The 15,495-nt window shown below is 41.0% G+C and overlaps 2 protein-coding genes across 2 annotated transcripts; both read right to left on the minus strand.

Annotated features, from left to right (window-relative positions):
- Positions 1 to 856: 856 nt before the first annotated feature.
- dnajc21 (DnaJ heat shock protein family (Hsp40) member C21) lies at positions 857 to 11,490 on the minus strand. The gene is made up of 12 exons (XM_062553729.1): positions 11,121 to 11,490; positions 10,695 to 10,788; positions 8,856 to 8,979; positions 7,299 to 7,427; positions 6,254 to 6,558; positions 5,411 to 5,577; positions 4,909 to 4,993; positions 4,056 to 4,235; positions 3,893 to 3,941; positions 3,481 to 3,722; positions 2,637 to 2,718; positions 857 to 1,170 (listed from the first exon to the last, which is right to left on the minus strand). The coding sequence occupies exons 1-12, from the start codon at positions 11,215 to 11,217 to the stop codon at positions 1,018 to 1,020; spliced, it is 1,707 nt and encodes a 568-aa protein (XP_062409713.1). The 5' UTR covers positions 11,218 to 11,490; the 3' UTR covers positions 857 to 1,017.
- A 374-nt stretch (positions 11,491 to 11,864) lies between these two features.
- Positions 11,865 to 15,451, minus strand: bxdc2 (brix domain containing 2). Its single transcript, XM_062554941.1, has 10 exons — positions 15,281 to 15,451; positions 14,831 to 14,942; positions 14,704 to 14,747; positions 14,543 to 14,613; positions 14,399 to 14,448; positions 14,230 to 14,303; positions 14,100 to 14,150; positions 13,916 to 14,017; positions 12,694 to 12,822; positions 11,865 to 12,373 (listed from the first exon to the last, which is right to left on the minus strand). Exons 1-10 carry the CDS (start codon positions 15,431 to 15,433, stop codon positions 12,119 to 12,121), a joined length of 1,041 nt encoding a protein of 346 aa, XP_062410925.1. The 5' UTR covers positions 15,434 to 15,451; the 3' UTR covers positions 11,865 to 12,118.
- Between the last annotated feature and the right edge of the window lie 44 nt (positions 15,452 to 15,495).

Raw genomic sequence — 15,495 nt, forward strand, 5'->3', positions numbered from 1 at the left:
TGATGCTTTGAGATGTATTAAATACAGCATACTAAAATGTGTGCCATAATTGAGTTTGTTTCTTTAGGAGTTGTTTTTTTCTCAGAATAAATTCTCTGAGGATTTTTCCTCGTTGTGTTTATTTTGAGATGAATTTCAAATGCCATATCAGTATATATGACTATGTAAGTATATATAGTCATCTTATATACTTCTTTTTGCTCACCTTTACCAGAGGTGCCGATAAAAGTGAAAAAGGCAACAACCATCCCTCCCCTCCAATGCCTGACTGAAATTCGACTAAGCTCGAAACCACACACCCTCTGCCAGGTCCTCTATACTTCCTTTCCTGTTAACGCTGAACACTCAGTTAAGCTGCATGTTAAAACAGTAGGGCTGCAGGTCAACAATTCAATTAAGAAATTGAATCACAACATCACAATTCAATTAATATATTTCAGTCTGTAGGTGATTCATTTCCTTTATCCCCCAGAGACAAGAAACATGGCTTTCTGAATGACTGGCAAGGTGGCTATTAAATCTGTGTAACAGGACACCTATGAAGTCAATCTGGTAGAAAGTGTAATCACCTTTCTCTTTCTTTGTCGGTCATGTTCAAAATGAAGACACCACTGCAAATTTTATATAATAATATGACCGTCAACTCATTTGAATGTCACTTAGCAACCGTAGGATGACATCTGAAAAATGTGCAGTAGTCGAGGCAGCCATTTCCCTACTTGATCAACTGAAAAGAACTGCATGCCTCAATCCTTTACGCTATGATTTCAGAAATGCTTTGTTACAAAGACTGGTGTTCTTGGTGATGATTTTGAACGTGTGTGTGGAGGACTGATTGTAGTACCATACAAACATGGAAATAAAACACTGACCTTTTAAGTCATGTTTAATTTAAAACAAGTTTAGAACTTATGGATAGCCATCATTCACATGACTCACAGAGCCACTCTCACAAAAGGGGGGAAAAATAGCGTTCATAACTGAGCAAGTGTTTAGTCCGAGCCAATGCAGTCATAGCTATCTGTTTTTCCTCTTCTCTTTCCTGCTCTTGCCTGCTGTACCGGCATCAGAGGAGAGTGCACTGGCGTGTCCTGTAGTCTTCAAGTGGTCGAACAGTTTGTTCCTCGATGAGAACTCAAACTGGCAGGTCACACATCGAAGGTTCAGCTCCTGTAAACAGAGCAGATCATAGAACAGATTAAACAGATTTAAGAAACACACTGACCACAAACAAACTAGCAAACAAACAAATTAATCAGTACATGATGTGTATGGAAATAACACAACATTCCAGGGATAATCTCTTTTCTGCATGTGTTATCTGTGTGAAAGTATAGGATGGATACAACAGACTACTCTATATCAGACTACTAATGATGGGATAAATAAATGGATCATAATAGGTAGATACGTTCTCACATTATCTTAGGCAAGTTTCTAGCGAGACGATTTTTTACTTAATGAGAGCATTATCAAATTGTTGAACGTATTCATCATTTTCTCAGAAAAATCTCCAAGTGTGTGCTACAAGCTCCAGCTCAACACCATATTACTCAAATGAGGAGATAAAGGTAAATGTAAACACCACTGCTCCAAATAAGGGCCAGGAAGTACTTCGCCTCTTTCAGCAACATGTCACACACAGTCAACATGTCTATATCAGGCTCATGGAGAAATCTATACAACAGACTTGTTGGGTCCTGTATATGCTGTAGCATGTCAATAGCACAGGGGGTTAGGCTATCAATATTGCACTCACTCCAGGCCATGAGTCCAAGTAGGTGGTTTAGGGGTAAACCAAGGTCTGATTATCCAGAAGAAGTTGTAAACCTGATAATAGAACAGCCTGGGGGGTTCCATCTCCATGCCAAAGGGCTCTTCTATTAGGAGGTTTACGACCTCGTCTGGGTTAATCCGTCACTTAACCACCTACTTGGAATACATCCCAGATATACTACACCAGAGTCCATACAGCACATGTACCAAGAAAACTTTAAGGGTGCAAACATGGATTAGATTTTTTATTTTTAACTAATGCAATTAGCAAATCACAAAGGCTGCAAGTAATCACACAGCTCACAACCGATCAGAACATTGTTCTGCTGCTTCTCGAGGCAACCCGATGTGCCTACATTACACAAGGCACTACATGAATGTAAAGCTCTGGAGTATGATGAATGTAAAGTTCTGGAGAACATTCCAGACCACTGTACATTTTTCTGAGGTCATCCTGAGGTTGCGGAGTGACACTTGAATGAGTTGATGGTCATATTCAAATTTGAAGTGGTCTTTACATTTTTAATATGACCGTCAACTCATTTAAATTACACTGAACAACCATAGGATGACATCAGAAATTTGCAGTAGTCTTCATTATTTCCAGAGCTATAGATCAAAAAGGCAAGCAAAAAAAGTACTGGACTTTCTCAAGAAGTGATTTTTACAATACAGTGACTGGCCAACTCAAAACGAATGATTTATGGTGGTATTGTAACTAATTAGATGAGAACTATACACAACCATTCCAACACCTTCAAGCTTCATATTTTGTAACAGTCTACCAAAACACACAAGTTCAGAAAACACAAACAAAGCTCATTAAATGCAGCAAATGGGTATTGGAGAGTGCTGTATACCTCAGGAGCTGCCTCTTGAGCCACTTGGGACTTGCTGCCCTTCTTGGGGTCCTTTCCTTTCTTCGCCTTAGTTTTCAGAGAGCTGGCCAAATGAATACAGAAACAGAAAAGCAAGTGAAATGGTGGTTACCACAGGATGAGTTTCCCATTTCTGTCTTCCCTGTACACTCAAGACTACAGTTCATTTCCATGGTTCCTTCCAGTGTATGCAGTGTATGGGTGAGAAAATGGTCAGTATATAAAATTGAGTCCAGGCACATAGCGATTGATCAGATGGACTGTAAGCTTCTGTACATTAAACCACACACAAACACAAACACACCCTCCCTCCCCCTCTTTGCTTCTGTGCCAGCCCCCTCTGGAACCCTTCCCCAATAATATCTCCCCCTCTCTGACTTACATGAGCTCAGGTCAATGAGTCAATCAGTGAACTCATTTAAAAACAGACTTTTAGTTCAAATTCAAGGCCTTTCCAAGTTGGTGCAAAGACTTAAATTGTATTACTATCATCGTTTTAACTTGAATGTTGTACTTTTGTCATTTGACTTTTAATGTGTCTTAATGTCTATGTAAACAACCTTCACATAGTTGGTAGTGTTTTTCTATGTTTTTCCTGAAAGTGTATTGAGTCTATGTATGTCATGTGAAATGTGCTATATAAATGAACTTGAATTGAATTGAGGCCTGCAGGCCATAGCAAATGGAAGCAACCACTGGTAATATGAAATAGAACATAAATTGATAAAAACGGGAACACAAAACTAGTACGCATGAAATGAACACAACAGGAGGGTTAAGAAGCACAACCTAAAAGCTATCCGTGTAAATGAGTCTGACGGCGCACCTTTTATTGTTTGTGGCTGCAAGTCCTTCTGGACTCATTTCATCTGAACGGTCCTCACTTGGTGGAGGAGGCTCCTCTGCAGCACCAGGCTCTGCAGCTGATGGCTCTGCAGCTGATGGCTCTGCAGCTGATGGCTCTGCTGCTGACGGCTTTGCTGCTGCTGACAGCTCTGCTGCTGACTGCTCTTCAGAGCGACCCTCTGGAGGCGGACTGGGGGCCTTCTCTGGTTCTTCAGCAGGTTGCTAACGGAAACAGAGGATGCCAGTAGAGGTTGTCAATACAAAAAGAAAAGAAGGGAGAGGTGGGAGAGAACAAAGGTGGGCAAACTAGATGAGGAATGACAAGATGAGAATTGTTTACTGAAAGACATGATTTCTTTGCACATCACTTCAGCTTTTTTCTCAGAACTCACCTGGGACATTTTCTGCTGTCTCTTTTTCTTTTTCTGCTTCTTGGACAGCCTGAAAGTTTGCAAAACAATTTTGGCTAAAGCACACATTATATTGATGCAGGGTTAAGAATGAAGGCATCTCTGTGTTGTAAGAATGGCACCAGTAAGCCCAAAGCTCCCTTACTTTTGCCGGGGAATATCCTCCACCTCCTCCTCCTCCTCCTCCTGTTCCTCCGCATTCTCCCCCTCTTTTCCTCCTCTCTCCGCAGAGTTTGCGCTCAGAGACTCCTCCTCCTCCTCAAGCTGTTGCCTTAGCAACGCCACCATCTCTTTGTGTTTCTTAGACTTTTCATGGTTTTGCATCCTGCCGGTGAACAAGGTAGTGTGTTTAGAGCGTAGTCCAATAAATGAAACATACTGAAGACCAAGACCATTACAGCCATCAACAACTTGACGTACATTTGACGAATTACAAATTTCAAATCTGACAATGGCTGCAGTCGGATAGCCTTTTTAATTAGTAAGATTCATCAACGCTTCGTTTCAAATTTGTTTTGCAAATGGTATCCTGAAGCATCTGTAACAAAAGGTAAGGTGATTGTGATACCACATACAAACAGCAGGTCAAACCCGATCAGCTTCACACAGGTCAATAACACTCGCCTATCCATAATTACAGTCTAGTATAGTGTACAGTCAGCCTTAACACCACAGTTGACTTATCCTAAGTACGTATGAATTTATCTTCATAGGCTTCCTTAACCTCATAATGTTTTCTATGGAGGCCAAGGGAAAGTGGATAGAATAAGAGAATAGGATAGAATATCCGAATGCAGCCATTTTTGACTGAAGAGGGCTCCTAAAGAGCATGATGATACTGTGGTTGAAAACATCAGCGCCATCTCACAGAGACACTGTGGAAACGACACGATGCACATGAGGCCTTGGAGTGATGGGACGTCCTCCCTTATTACCCTGCTCATGGTTACATGATGGCAATGTTCTTAGCCTCAGGTATGACTGAATATGGTACTCACGCTTTATCAGATTTGAAAGATTTATCGCAGGCTGGACAATATAAGTAGTCATCAAAATCATCCATCTCCTCTATCGGGACACCATCTACAAAAGAAAGGACATCAACTATAAGTGCACATGACAGTCCCATAAGTCTTGCCATGTTGTAGGCAACTGCACTGATCAGATCTAACTGAAAGTCATTTTCCACACAATTCCATTTAGAACATGACCCTTCACCAAGCTGTTCAGTTAAAATATATATTTTTTTTATCTCATATTACTTCATCAACACAAATTATTGAAGCACAAATAAGCTCATTTTAAAATTAATCTTTTTGGACCTTCTGACCAAACCGGTTTGAAAGGGATTCTGAATGGAAACGAGTGGCACATAAGAACATGTATTTGTTAAAAGGGTAGGCTTGTCAACACATGTCTGTTGTGCATCATATGCACAGGCAGTGTGTGTGTGTGTGTGTGGATGCATAAATGAAGAGGTGCATTCAGCAGAAGACGGACCTCCACCTCCATTGTTTGTCTTCTCGAGTGTCTCTGCGTCCACCTCGTCTTCCTCGCTCTCCGACGTGTCCCCAAACTCCTGGCCGTACTGCGCCTCCATCTGCTGCAGCTCCTTCTCCAGCTCGGACATGGCGGCCCAGCTCTGCTCTTTGTAGTCCTCCGCTAGCCTGCACACAGAGGGCACCATAGCCAACACAATCACTCTCTCTCTCCAGAGAAAAAGCAACCGAATTGTGGGATTAATGGCTGTGGTTGGACTGTGTTGACAGTGCGGTCTCCAAACAAACAAACAAACCACACCATCAGTGATGAGCAAAGGCAATACTCACAAAATACTACTAGAGATCAACAGGTGTCTCTCAGTTAACCAGGTCACTAATATAATACCATCAGGCTGACCTCAGTCTCAAAATATGTGTAGAATACTTTTGAGAGTTGAGGAAAGATTACCACTCGAACAAAATGCAACTAGAACAATTTAGAGGCAGAGACGATTTGAGACGATTTAACATACTAGCAGTGGAATGGCACATAAAGAGTATTAAGTGACTGCATGGCATTACTTGGCACCTACACCTGAATATGTTGCACCTCCTTGATGGTCAGAGCTTCAAGAAAAGTGTTTCTCTACTCTGTGCTTCTCATTCCCGCCCATTAATTCCATGTGAGGACACCTTCCTCCATACACATGACCGTGCACATTGATTAGCCCCAGCTCTCCCCAGTCACTGATCCCTAGGCTTTGCTGCTTTATTGACATTCGCCTGACAATCGGACCTCATCATGTCCAGAAGCAGAATGGGCTAGTAGTGGGCGGCGCGGGTCGCCGTGGCGACGACGTACTTGGCCTGGCTGAGCTTCTGCTTGCGCCGGAGCTCCTCCACCTTCTTGGCCTTGGCTGCGTTCTGCTCCTCCACCAGCTTCTTGTGGGCCTGCACGCGCTTGTCCCGCTTGCGCACAAAGGCCACCAGCTGCCGCACCATCTCGTTGCGCTCCTTGCGGGCTTTGTCGCGCACCTTCTTGTTCTCCTTCTCCATGGCGCGCTTCTCCCAGCGGTTGGAGGCCTGCCGCGTGTCATACTCCTCCTTCCAAGCAAAGTTCTTGCGTGTGCAGAAACTCTGCCAGTGGGCATAGAACAAATGTACAACCTAATAGGAAGGGGTGGGTGGGTGGGGGGGTGAGTGAGAGAGAAAGAAAGAGAATTTAGTTATGTTCAAACAGACCGTATGCAGCTCATTTGTTTCCGGTGGAGCCAGGTGTGTTTCAATCTGCCACTATTGTTAATGTAATTAGTGTCTACACGGTTGTTGCACCTAGTGAATCAGCAGGTTACAATGTAAAAGGATTTATGTGTGTGTTAAAATTGCTATTATTGGGCAAACAAGATATTCAGTGCTGGAGTGAACATGTAAGGAGCAGCATATAACAAACAGAGGACACCGGTGCAACACAGCTATCGCTCCACCAGAAATAACTGAGCTGCCTAGAGAGCCTTCCATGCATACGATCCATTAGTGAACAGAGCAGCAGTTTGAACTTCCATTAGCCCTCTGACAGAGCTGAGCTGAATCAACCACTTGCATCTGAGCTGCACACAAAATACCAAACCCTGTGAGACATGGGTGTGTACGTTCACAATGCTAGCAGGACCAAAACCCCCATCCAAGGGACACAAATTGTGCTTCTTCTGTTTACACAGACCACTTGGACTGCAGATGAGTGTGTGGCAATTGTAGTGGAAGGACAATTGGGGTAGTTACACTACCATCCTAATGGAATCAGTGTGAGGAATACCTACGGGGAGCTGAAAGGTCATTGTAGTGCGAAGTTGTGATCGTTTCTTAAGGGATGTCATTGACTGGGGATTCAAAGGGATTCAACGGCTTACCGTATCAAAATCACTCTCTGAGTCACCGAATGGTGGAAACTCGTCATCCTCCTCGTCCTCCTCTTTACTGTGCTCCATCTCCTCTTTCAGGATGGATTCAAATAGGGTTCTGTACACCGTGTAGAACCCCTGGGAGCAGTGGACAACAACAGTGTGTGATTAAAGGCAATATACTGTGGCGTTTGCAAAGACAATGCAATTTCATAAAAACATGCACAAAAACTTGAATAATAATGAATGCTTGTTAATTAATACATTTATTCATTCAAACACAAATCATAATGTTTAACCAGGATCAAACAATGCCATTGATGTAAAATGTCCCCGAGTTGTCAAAAGTGTCTTTGCTGCTCCCTAGTGGCCTATATTGAGTGTTGCCACAACACTACAAGAATTAAAATAGATCTTGTCTAATCTCTGAAACAGACCTTGTCTCGTCATAAGTTGACCATTCTAGTCATAAGTTGACCATTCTAAATGACAATCCTTGGTCTGGCTTACCATTTTTAAGTCAAGTAAGTCTTTTCAAGCATTTAATACATATAACAGATAAAAACAAATAATAATGTTTCACATCTGAATCAAACGATGACATTGATATAAAATACCCCCTGAGTTGTCAGAAGTGTTTTTGCTGCTCTCTAGTGGCCTATGTTAAGTGCTGCCACAACACTGCAAGAATTAAAATAGATTTTGACTTGTCTCTGAAATAGTCATAAATTAATTAATATGAACGACAATCATTGACCAGGCTTACCATTCTTAAAAGAATATTTCGCCATTTTTGAAATCAAGCTCATTTTCCACCTCCCGTTGAGTAAAACAATTGATATTTACCTTTTTCCCGTTCATCCAGCCGTTCTGTGAGTCTGGCGATACAACTTTTAGCTTCAGCCTAGCATAGATCATTGAATCGATTTAGACTATTAGCATCTTGTGGTATCGTCAGACTCAGAGCACGGCTGGATGAACTGGATTAAGGTAAAAAAACAATTGTTTAACTCAAGGGGAGGTGGGAAATGAGTAATTCCCCCTATGGTGGAATATCCCGTTAAAGACTCAATTCTCTTCCAGAGATATGGTTTTTGTGTTTGTGTTTTATGTTGATATAAAAACTCATTATTTTCATTGTTGATATTTTCACTGTTATTGTTGCTATTACTACTACTACCATTCTGCATAGGCTTTTTCAGCTTTGTCTGGAACTGTTGTTGTTGGCTAGTGTAGTGTTCATGTACTAGAAGTCGCTTTGAAAAACAAAAGCGTCAGCCAACTACCATATACAGTGCCCTCCATAAGTATTTGAACACATGCTAAAGTTGCTGGTTACCAGTTAGCTGGTTTGATTTGTCCTTAAAGGTAGGATATTTCCTCAGTTTTTTATTTAAGCCATTAGGATCAATTTCCAAAAGATTATTTTAAATTCCTCTTTTGGTCAACTTTAGCATGTGTTATTTGGTGGGCACTGTGTGTGTGTGTGTGTGTGTGTGTGTGTGTGTGTGTGTGTGTGTGTGTGTGTGTGTGTGTGTGTGTGTGTGTAAAGAAAGATATATCCACCTTTTCATCATCACCATAACCAGAGTAACAGGAGACAGTGAAGTACTGGAGGATGTCAATACTGTCATCCTTGTAGTCTCCATCCACTCCTCCTTTAAGTAAAGCCTCCCGGTGATTGTCATACCTGCAGAGAGAGGCAGAGATAGAGAACAACTTAAGAGTCCTGCTTTGGAATTAATTTGACCTAGTCACTGTGTCTAGTGGCAGTGCTCAGCAGAACAACCACCTCTCCTGAACATGTCCATCACAAAGAAACTGATTACTAGATTATCCTAGGTGAGTCTGCTACATTTTCCTTAGTCGGTCACAGATGACTACCTACAGTACAAATCTAGTTTGAGATACTGCAATTGACATCAACAGTAAACAACAGCCAAGCTTACATACTTACGTTTTACCAAGAACACAAATGCATTCAGAGCCAAGCCTCTATACTAAATTACGAAGCATTGAGATCTCCAAAACATTTTCAAGATGAGCAATAAGACAACATTGTAACAAGCATTGAAGTTAATGAGGAACGCACCTGATTTAGCCTGTACCCCAGATAATGCTCCAATCAAGGACACACTCAGACGGGTAATGATGGGTATATAAAGTCTCTTTCTCATCTTTTTTCAAAAAGTCTGATTAATATACAGTATAGGCTGTATAAACTGTTCCCCAGTTACTGTAAGCCCTAAAATCCAAAACTGGAAAGATGCATCCCCTAACTCTACTATAACCTTCATAAATACACCCTGTAACAACTCTGTCATTACCACCAGTCATTATAAATTCAAAACATTTGTATGTTCTAATCTTACGTCATGTGAAATATAGATGCTACCAGTCTGTCTGCATGCACTCATTTCCTTAACACCCAAATGACCTTATTCCACACGCTATGCTGCACAAGCAGTCTCCAATTGACTGCCATGCATGGCTTTCACATTTAGGCTCATATGGTGAATAACACTTATGCACTTTTGGAAGTTTTACTGTCCTGAGTTTTACAGTTATGGCACAGATTTCCATGGCCCGTCGTGCTTTTGCATTATGTGTTCATTTTACATCTACTTGCTACACATTACAGTACTAATTCAGAATGGAGCAGCAAGCCACTACTTGTTCTTCTCCCAACAGGTACACTACAAATACAACTACAACAACCACTACTACTACTACTACTACTACTACTACAATATGCCAACATCTTCTTGCACAGGCCATGTTTTTTTCCAAACTGGACTTCTGCCATACATTGTTAGTTTGCCTACCTGCTTGTGTAGTGATACCATTACAGATGTTTCAAAATGCAGCAACATCTGGTTATTAATCAACCAAAGAAGACACATGTAACCCCTCTGTTAGTTACTGTTCACTGGCTTCCAATGAATCTACACCTTTCTATCTTAATTCCATGACCCAGCTCTACGCTCCCTTTCACCCACTGCGGTCCCCTGATGACCATCTGACATGTCAGTCTTCCATAGACACAAAGAGGTCACAGTCAATATTATTTTCTTCTGTGATCCCTCATTAGTGGAATGATTTACCTGCTACTCTTTCTAGCGATAGTTTTAGGACAATCTTCATTCAAAAACCTATCATCTATAGGTCCTACTAGTTAGTCCTACATCTAACATAATTTCTTAGAGGTGGATTTGTACATGTTTATGGTTATTATGGTTATGGCTTATGATCTACTATCAATATGTGCATTCCTTATTAGTAGTATAGCTACATAGCTTTACTGTAAACTGATGATTTTAATGGTAATGCAATGTTTATGGATGACGTAAGTCGCTATGGACAAAAGAAGCATTAGCATAAACGCAAACATAAACACAAACATACCAGGCCCTCTCCTGCGGGTCGCCGAGAACGTCATAGGCCGCCTGGATTAGCTTGAACTGCTCCGCTGCATCCTCTGCGTTATCCAAATTTTTGTCTGGCATTTAAAACAAACAGTGAATACACAGCGTACACAGAATATCGTCGCTAATCATCATAACAATGAAAGCAGGACATCTTAGCGTACGATGCAAACACCATTGCCTACCTGTTCCAATGACAACGAAACCGTCAAAATAATGAAAAGGGCGCTTAACATTACAGTCCTAATCAGAAAGGCATGCTAAAATCTCTGATCTTTGATAGTCAATAAACTGCATTCACTAGCACTCAATGCGCTTTACTCATGTATGCCTCCCATTCCCTTAAACATTAAAACACCAATGGCGGATGTCTAGCCCTATGTTCACAACATTAGAGAATTCTCACCTGGATGCCACTTCAATGCTAGCTTCCTGTAGGCCTTTTTCAAATCATCGTCTGTCGCGTCCCTTTTAACGCCAAGCACTTCGTAGTGACACTTCATTTTATCGTAGAACTATAGAAGCATAAACCCAAACCTTCGTTGATGTTAGCTAGGTCGGCTAAGCAGTGGCAGCATGGGCTCTGTCGACGGTACCTCACTCGAATGTACTTGGTCAAGTTCTATGTTAAGCCTAACATAGCTCTTGGAGATTAATATAGAGACAAAACCTTCAGAACACCGAAAAATATAATTTCGGTAGGATATACAAGATGCACTGTGACTGTCAAATAGATATTCTTGACAATTTTTCAACGTGAGACCATCCAACACCAACACCGGTCGGGCGCTTTTAAATGACGTCACGGTGAACTTTCTCGTTAAAGGGACAGTAATCTTTTTTTTTTTTTGCCCACAGGAAGTTCAGTGAAATGCTTGGCCTCGTCTTCAATGACTGTGAATACAGACATGAAAAAAAGAAATCCACAGAAAACCCGTATACAAACAAATGTCTCAAAATATTCTTATGTGATGGGAGCTGATGTGCTTCAGGTATGAATTCAGGTATTGTAATCATGTAATCATGTGCTCCAGATAGTCTTCAATATGTGGATATAACATTTCATACTCCAAAACTGATTTTACCTATGGATTTAACATAAGATATCTAATCATTCCAGAGGTAGAGTCATCTAAAAAAAAGACAGATGCTTGTCAAACGTTTAATTTATTGAAAACCAGCTAAATGTGAGCATGTTGATGAAAATGTTTGTATAGCATATATTCACTTAATCAAAGGACACTTGAACAGTTTTGGAACATAATTTGACACAGCAGATACAGAGACCCTTGGAACACAGGACAATCTACCTTACATTTCCAATAAAATCTCTGTCTGCATCAACAGTATCTTTAACAACTTAGCAATAAGAAAACACACCAGTCTCTTTTTGACAGATACATTTTAACGTAGACCCTTGCGCTTCAGTCTGGTCTTCCTTCTAAGTTCCGTGAGTTTGCCAGTCTTGGGCGGCTTGGGAGGGGGTGCCTCCAGCTCGATCTCCACCGGTTTCTCTGGCGCAGGGGTGTCAAAGACATCATCCGTCACATCCTCTCTCAGCACCTCTTTTGTTTCCAACCTCTTGACCTTCTGAATCTCCCGCACAAGCTGACGCTCCCGATGCTTAGCGGCCAGTGCCAAGCGGACCATTCGTCTTTGCTGTGTGCAAATTCAAGGGAAAAACGCTTAAACATCTTCATCACACTTAGTATCTTCAAGAACTGCTATACCCAAACAGTAGTTTCAACAACCACACTAATGTTCTAACGATCACTTTCAGTATGGTAACACTACATTAAAATGGTCTGTGACATGGGCTCTGTAATTCTACATATTAACAAAATTTAGAATCACAACTTGATCTCCCATCTATCAATGTAACTTCAATTTCATTTCTATTTGGTTCAATCTTTTTTTTGTTTATTTGAAAGTTTGTGTGTGTATTGCAATAAAAGATGAACCAAAACCAATAGACCTACCATGTTAGGGGACTGGAAATGTGGGTTTTCATAAAGTGTAGGCCCACCAAAGCTTCCTTGAAATATTTTGATGAGATTCAACACAAAGCGGGGCCCAATTTCCACCAGCGATGCGTCCTCTTCAATGATCTACCAGTAAATGAAACAACTTTCAGACAATGGCACATGTGGCAAAAATAGATCATTCACCAAAAAATAATTGTGAAACTTAACTCATTGAATGCCGCATTGTTTTTGGAAGCTATGTCCCAGAGTGCCAGCAAGCTAGATCATTTTTGACTATTTTTGTAGAGCCACAGTGTATTCTATGTTATAGTTATGGACATATACTATGGCTCATTTGAAAGGTGAGACTCTGAGCTCTCAGTGGGTGAAAACCGTTTATCTCTACGTGTCTCCATTCCTGAGAAATCCCAAGCTTAACAGTGGCTGGTTTTCATCAAAATCCCTGTTTTTCCTCTAGAAACGGAGATATAAGCCACTTTAAGACAGACGTACATTTCCGCAATGATCAGACTTTTTACCGAAGGGGCTTTTTTTTTTTTGTACTGTCTGAATTCATATGTCCGTATATCTACCACCGGAACATTTCCTGCTGCCGACCTATGTTGCCTCCACAGCTGCTATGTGAATGCAATCGCGGAAACTTGTACTTTCAGTGATGATCAAGGGAAGTGTTAGCCTACGTGTATTTAAAGCACCCTATGTCAATGAACAGTTCGATCTCTCTATAACACGCTGCAGGTAATGCAGCAAGGCTACCTCTTCCATAGCTTATACTCCTGGGGTGGTTCTCAAACTCTCTCCTCTCTGTCCCACTGATCTAGGGCCTACTAACTAACGCTGGGTAGACTATCCCATTGTTGAGACTGCCGCCTTGTGACGAACCCACAAAATTACGAAATGACCTTGTATTGACTTGACGTGCCTGATTCGACACAATTTATGCAGCAATATCAATCAAATGCTGCGTTGTGATAATGCCCAGATAAAATGTCCGGATTGTAGGATTTCATGAGTTTTCAATCATCATCTACTTCAGTTCTCTTCATGATAGACTTTCAAAAATCACACATAAGGTGAGTTAGAGTGTCTAGTTTCGTAATTTAAAAAAAAAGCGACAAACGCAATATTGCATATTGGCACTCTACGCATGGGAGCTAAAAACGCAATATTACGTTGTTGGCACTCAATGAGTTAAGAAAAGATTCACACAACTGACCTGGTAATTCCTGAACCATATTCTGTTGTCTGCTATTGTGAATGTGAAGACGTGATCCACAAATGGCTGGCTCTTTGGGTGATACTGAGGTGTTGAAAAAGTCTGCAAAAGACTAATGGTTAGCACCTTCCTCACATCAGCAATATACTCAACAAATTAAGCTTTACATCACTAAGAAACAAACCTGAGTGAACAGCTCCTTCAGCAGAGAGTAATGGGGTTCACTGTCAAATTGCTGTAGAGAAAAAAAACAAAGTAAGCAATAATATCAAACAGCTCTGAATTCTACATATTTAGTCTGGGAGAATACTCACAGGGTCAAATGACAGAAGTGGTCTGGATCCTTTAAGGCAGTTACCCGTCATTTTCAGCTCTGCAAGTGTGTGCACTTAAAAAGAGAGAGAGACAGAGCAAGTGATGGTAAGTGAACACATAATATTTTCTACAAAGCCTAGCAAGCATATAATTCTAAAAGACACTCACCATTCTGAACCAGAAATTTGGCTGAGGGTCCATGGGGGACATTAGAGATCCTGAAATAAACACACATCATTATCCAACTTAAGCTTATATTATTACCAATATCACAAAGAGGTTACTGCATTACTTGCAAGGATACAAACTCACCACATGTAAAGGTCTTGCTTTTTCTTTGCCTCAAAATATATGCACTTGTTGCAGTTCTTTATTTCGCACACCTTAAAGAAAATGACAAGGACAAGCATTAGAATATGTAGTTCTGCAACTTACAGAGTGAAAAAACTACAGAGTGTCAAAATATGTCCAACCTCATTGACAACGAACAGCTTGTCTTTTCGATCCATTTTAGTGTCTGAAATGATCACAAATGGGGATTTAGCTCAAACATTCATAATATAATTTAAGGGTAAACACGGCTGAACGTGCTAGACCTACCAGCTTTAGCATGAGGCATCATGGTCCTTAGATCCTGCATTAAATGTCTAGTTCTGAAGTTGATACCTCTCGAAGAAAAGACCAGAACGCGTTCTTTGTTTTTCCATTTTCCCTGTGAAGTGGTAAAAACATGACCATGGTTTGAATAATTCTACATCTCTGGTTACAGTAAGTTAGCAAGCTGGTTACAGTACAGTTAGCAAGCTACCACGCAATATGTTACAGTAACATCCCTGCATCATAATAACCAAATTAATTTGATGCACCCAATCTCAAACAATGTACACAGATGACAAATGTTTCCCATATACGGACAGGGCTATGGACAAAAATACATTAGAAGAGAGATCACGACATGACTAGCCAATTCACACATACTTAGTAGGCTAACATTGGTTAGCTAACATAAACTACTTGTGTTTATGTTGAGCCGACAACCACATCTCTCACCATTGAAACCGGCGCTGGAATGTTGATTTCAGTCTTCTGTTCTTGGTCCGTCGTAACATTTGTGTTGGATTCTCCATTTTCCGCAAATTTGACTTTTTTCTTATTTTTGGGTCCGCCACCTTTTCCTCCACGCTTTCTCTTGAGCGCCGACATCTTGGCTGTCTCATTCTACTGCAAGCGCGTGGAAATTATCCCAGTATAACTGGTAAGTAAAA

This window comes from Sardina pilchardus, chromosome 14 (assembly GCF_963854185.1).
Source record: "Sardina pilchardus chromosome 14, fSarPil1.1, whole genome shotgun sequence".
In the NCBI taxonomy this organism is placed as follows: Eukaryota; Metazoa; Chordata; class Actinopteri; order Clupeiformes; family Clupeidae; genus Sardina; species Sardina pilchardus.

What these genes read in the sequence shown, in the direction of transcription:
- dnajc21 (XM_062553729.1), bottom strand. Translation starts at nt 11,217, where the DNA reads ATGAAGTGTCACTACGAAGTGCTTGGCGTTAAAAGGGACGCGACAGAC. An exon ending in CAGAGAGTGATTTTGATACG is followed by an intron (nt 6,559 to 7,298) that starts GTAAGCCGTTGA and finishes CCTTCCTATTAG; the next exon opens with GTTGTACATTTGTTCTATGC. An exon ending in CTCAAGAGGCAGCTCCTGAG is followed by an intron (nt 1,171 to 2,636) that starts GTATACAGCACT and finishes CTCTGTTTACAG; the next exon opens with GAGCTGAACCTTCGATGTGT.
- bxdc2 (XM_062554941.1), bottom strand. Translation starts at nt 15,433, where the DNA reads ATGTCGGCGCTCAAGAGAAAGCGTGGAGGAAAAGGTGGCGGACCCAAA. An exon ending in GATGCCTCATGCTAAAGCTG is followed by an intron (nt 14,748 to 14,830) that starts GTAGGTCTAGCA and finishes TGATCATTTCAG; the next exon opens with ACACTAAAATGGATCGAAAA. An exon ending in TGAAGGAGCTGTTCACTCAG is followed by an intron (nt 14,018 to 14,099) that starts GTTTGTTTCTTA and finishes AGTCTTTTGCAG; the next exon opens with ACTTTTTCAACACCTCAGTA.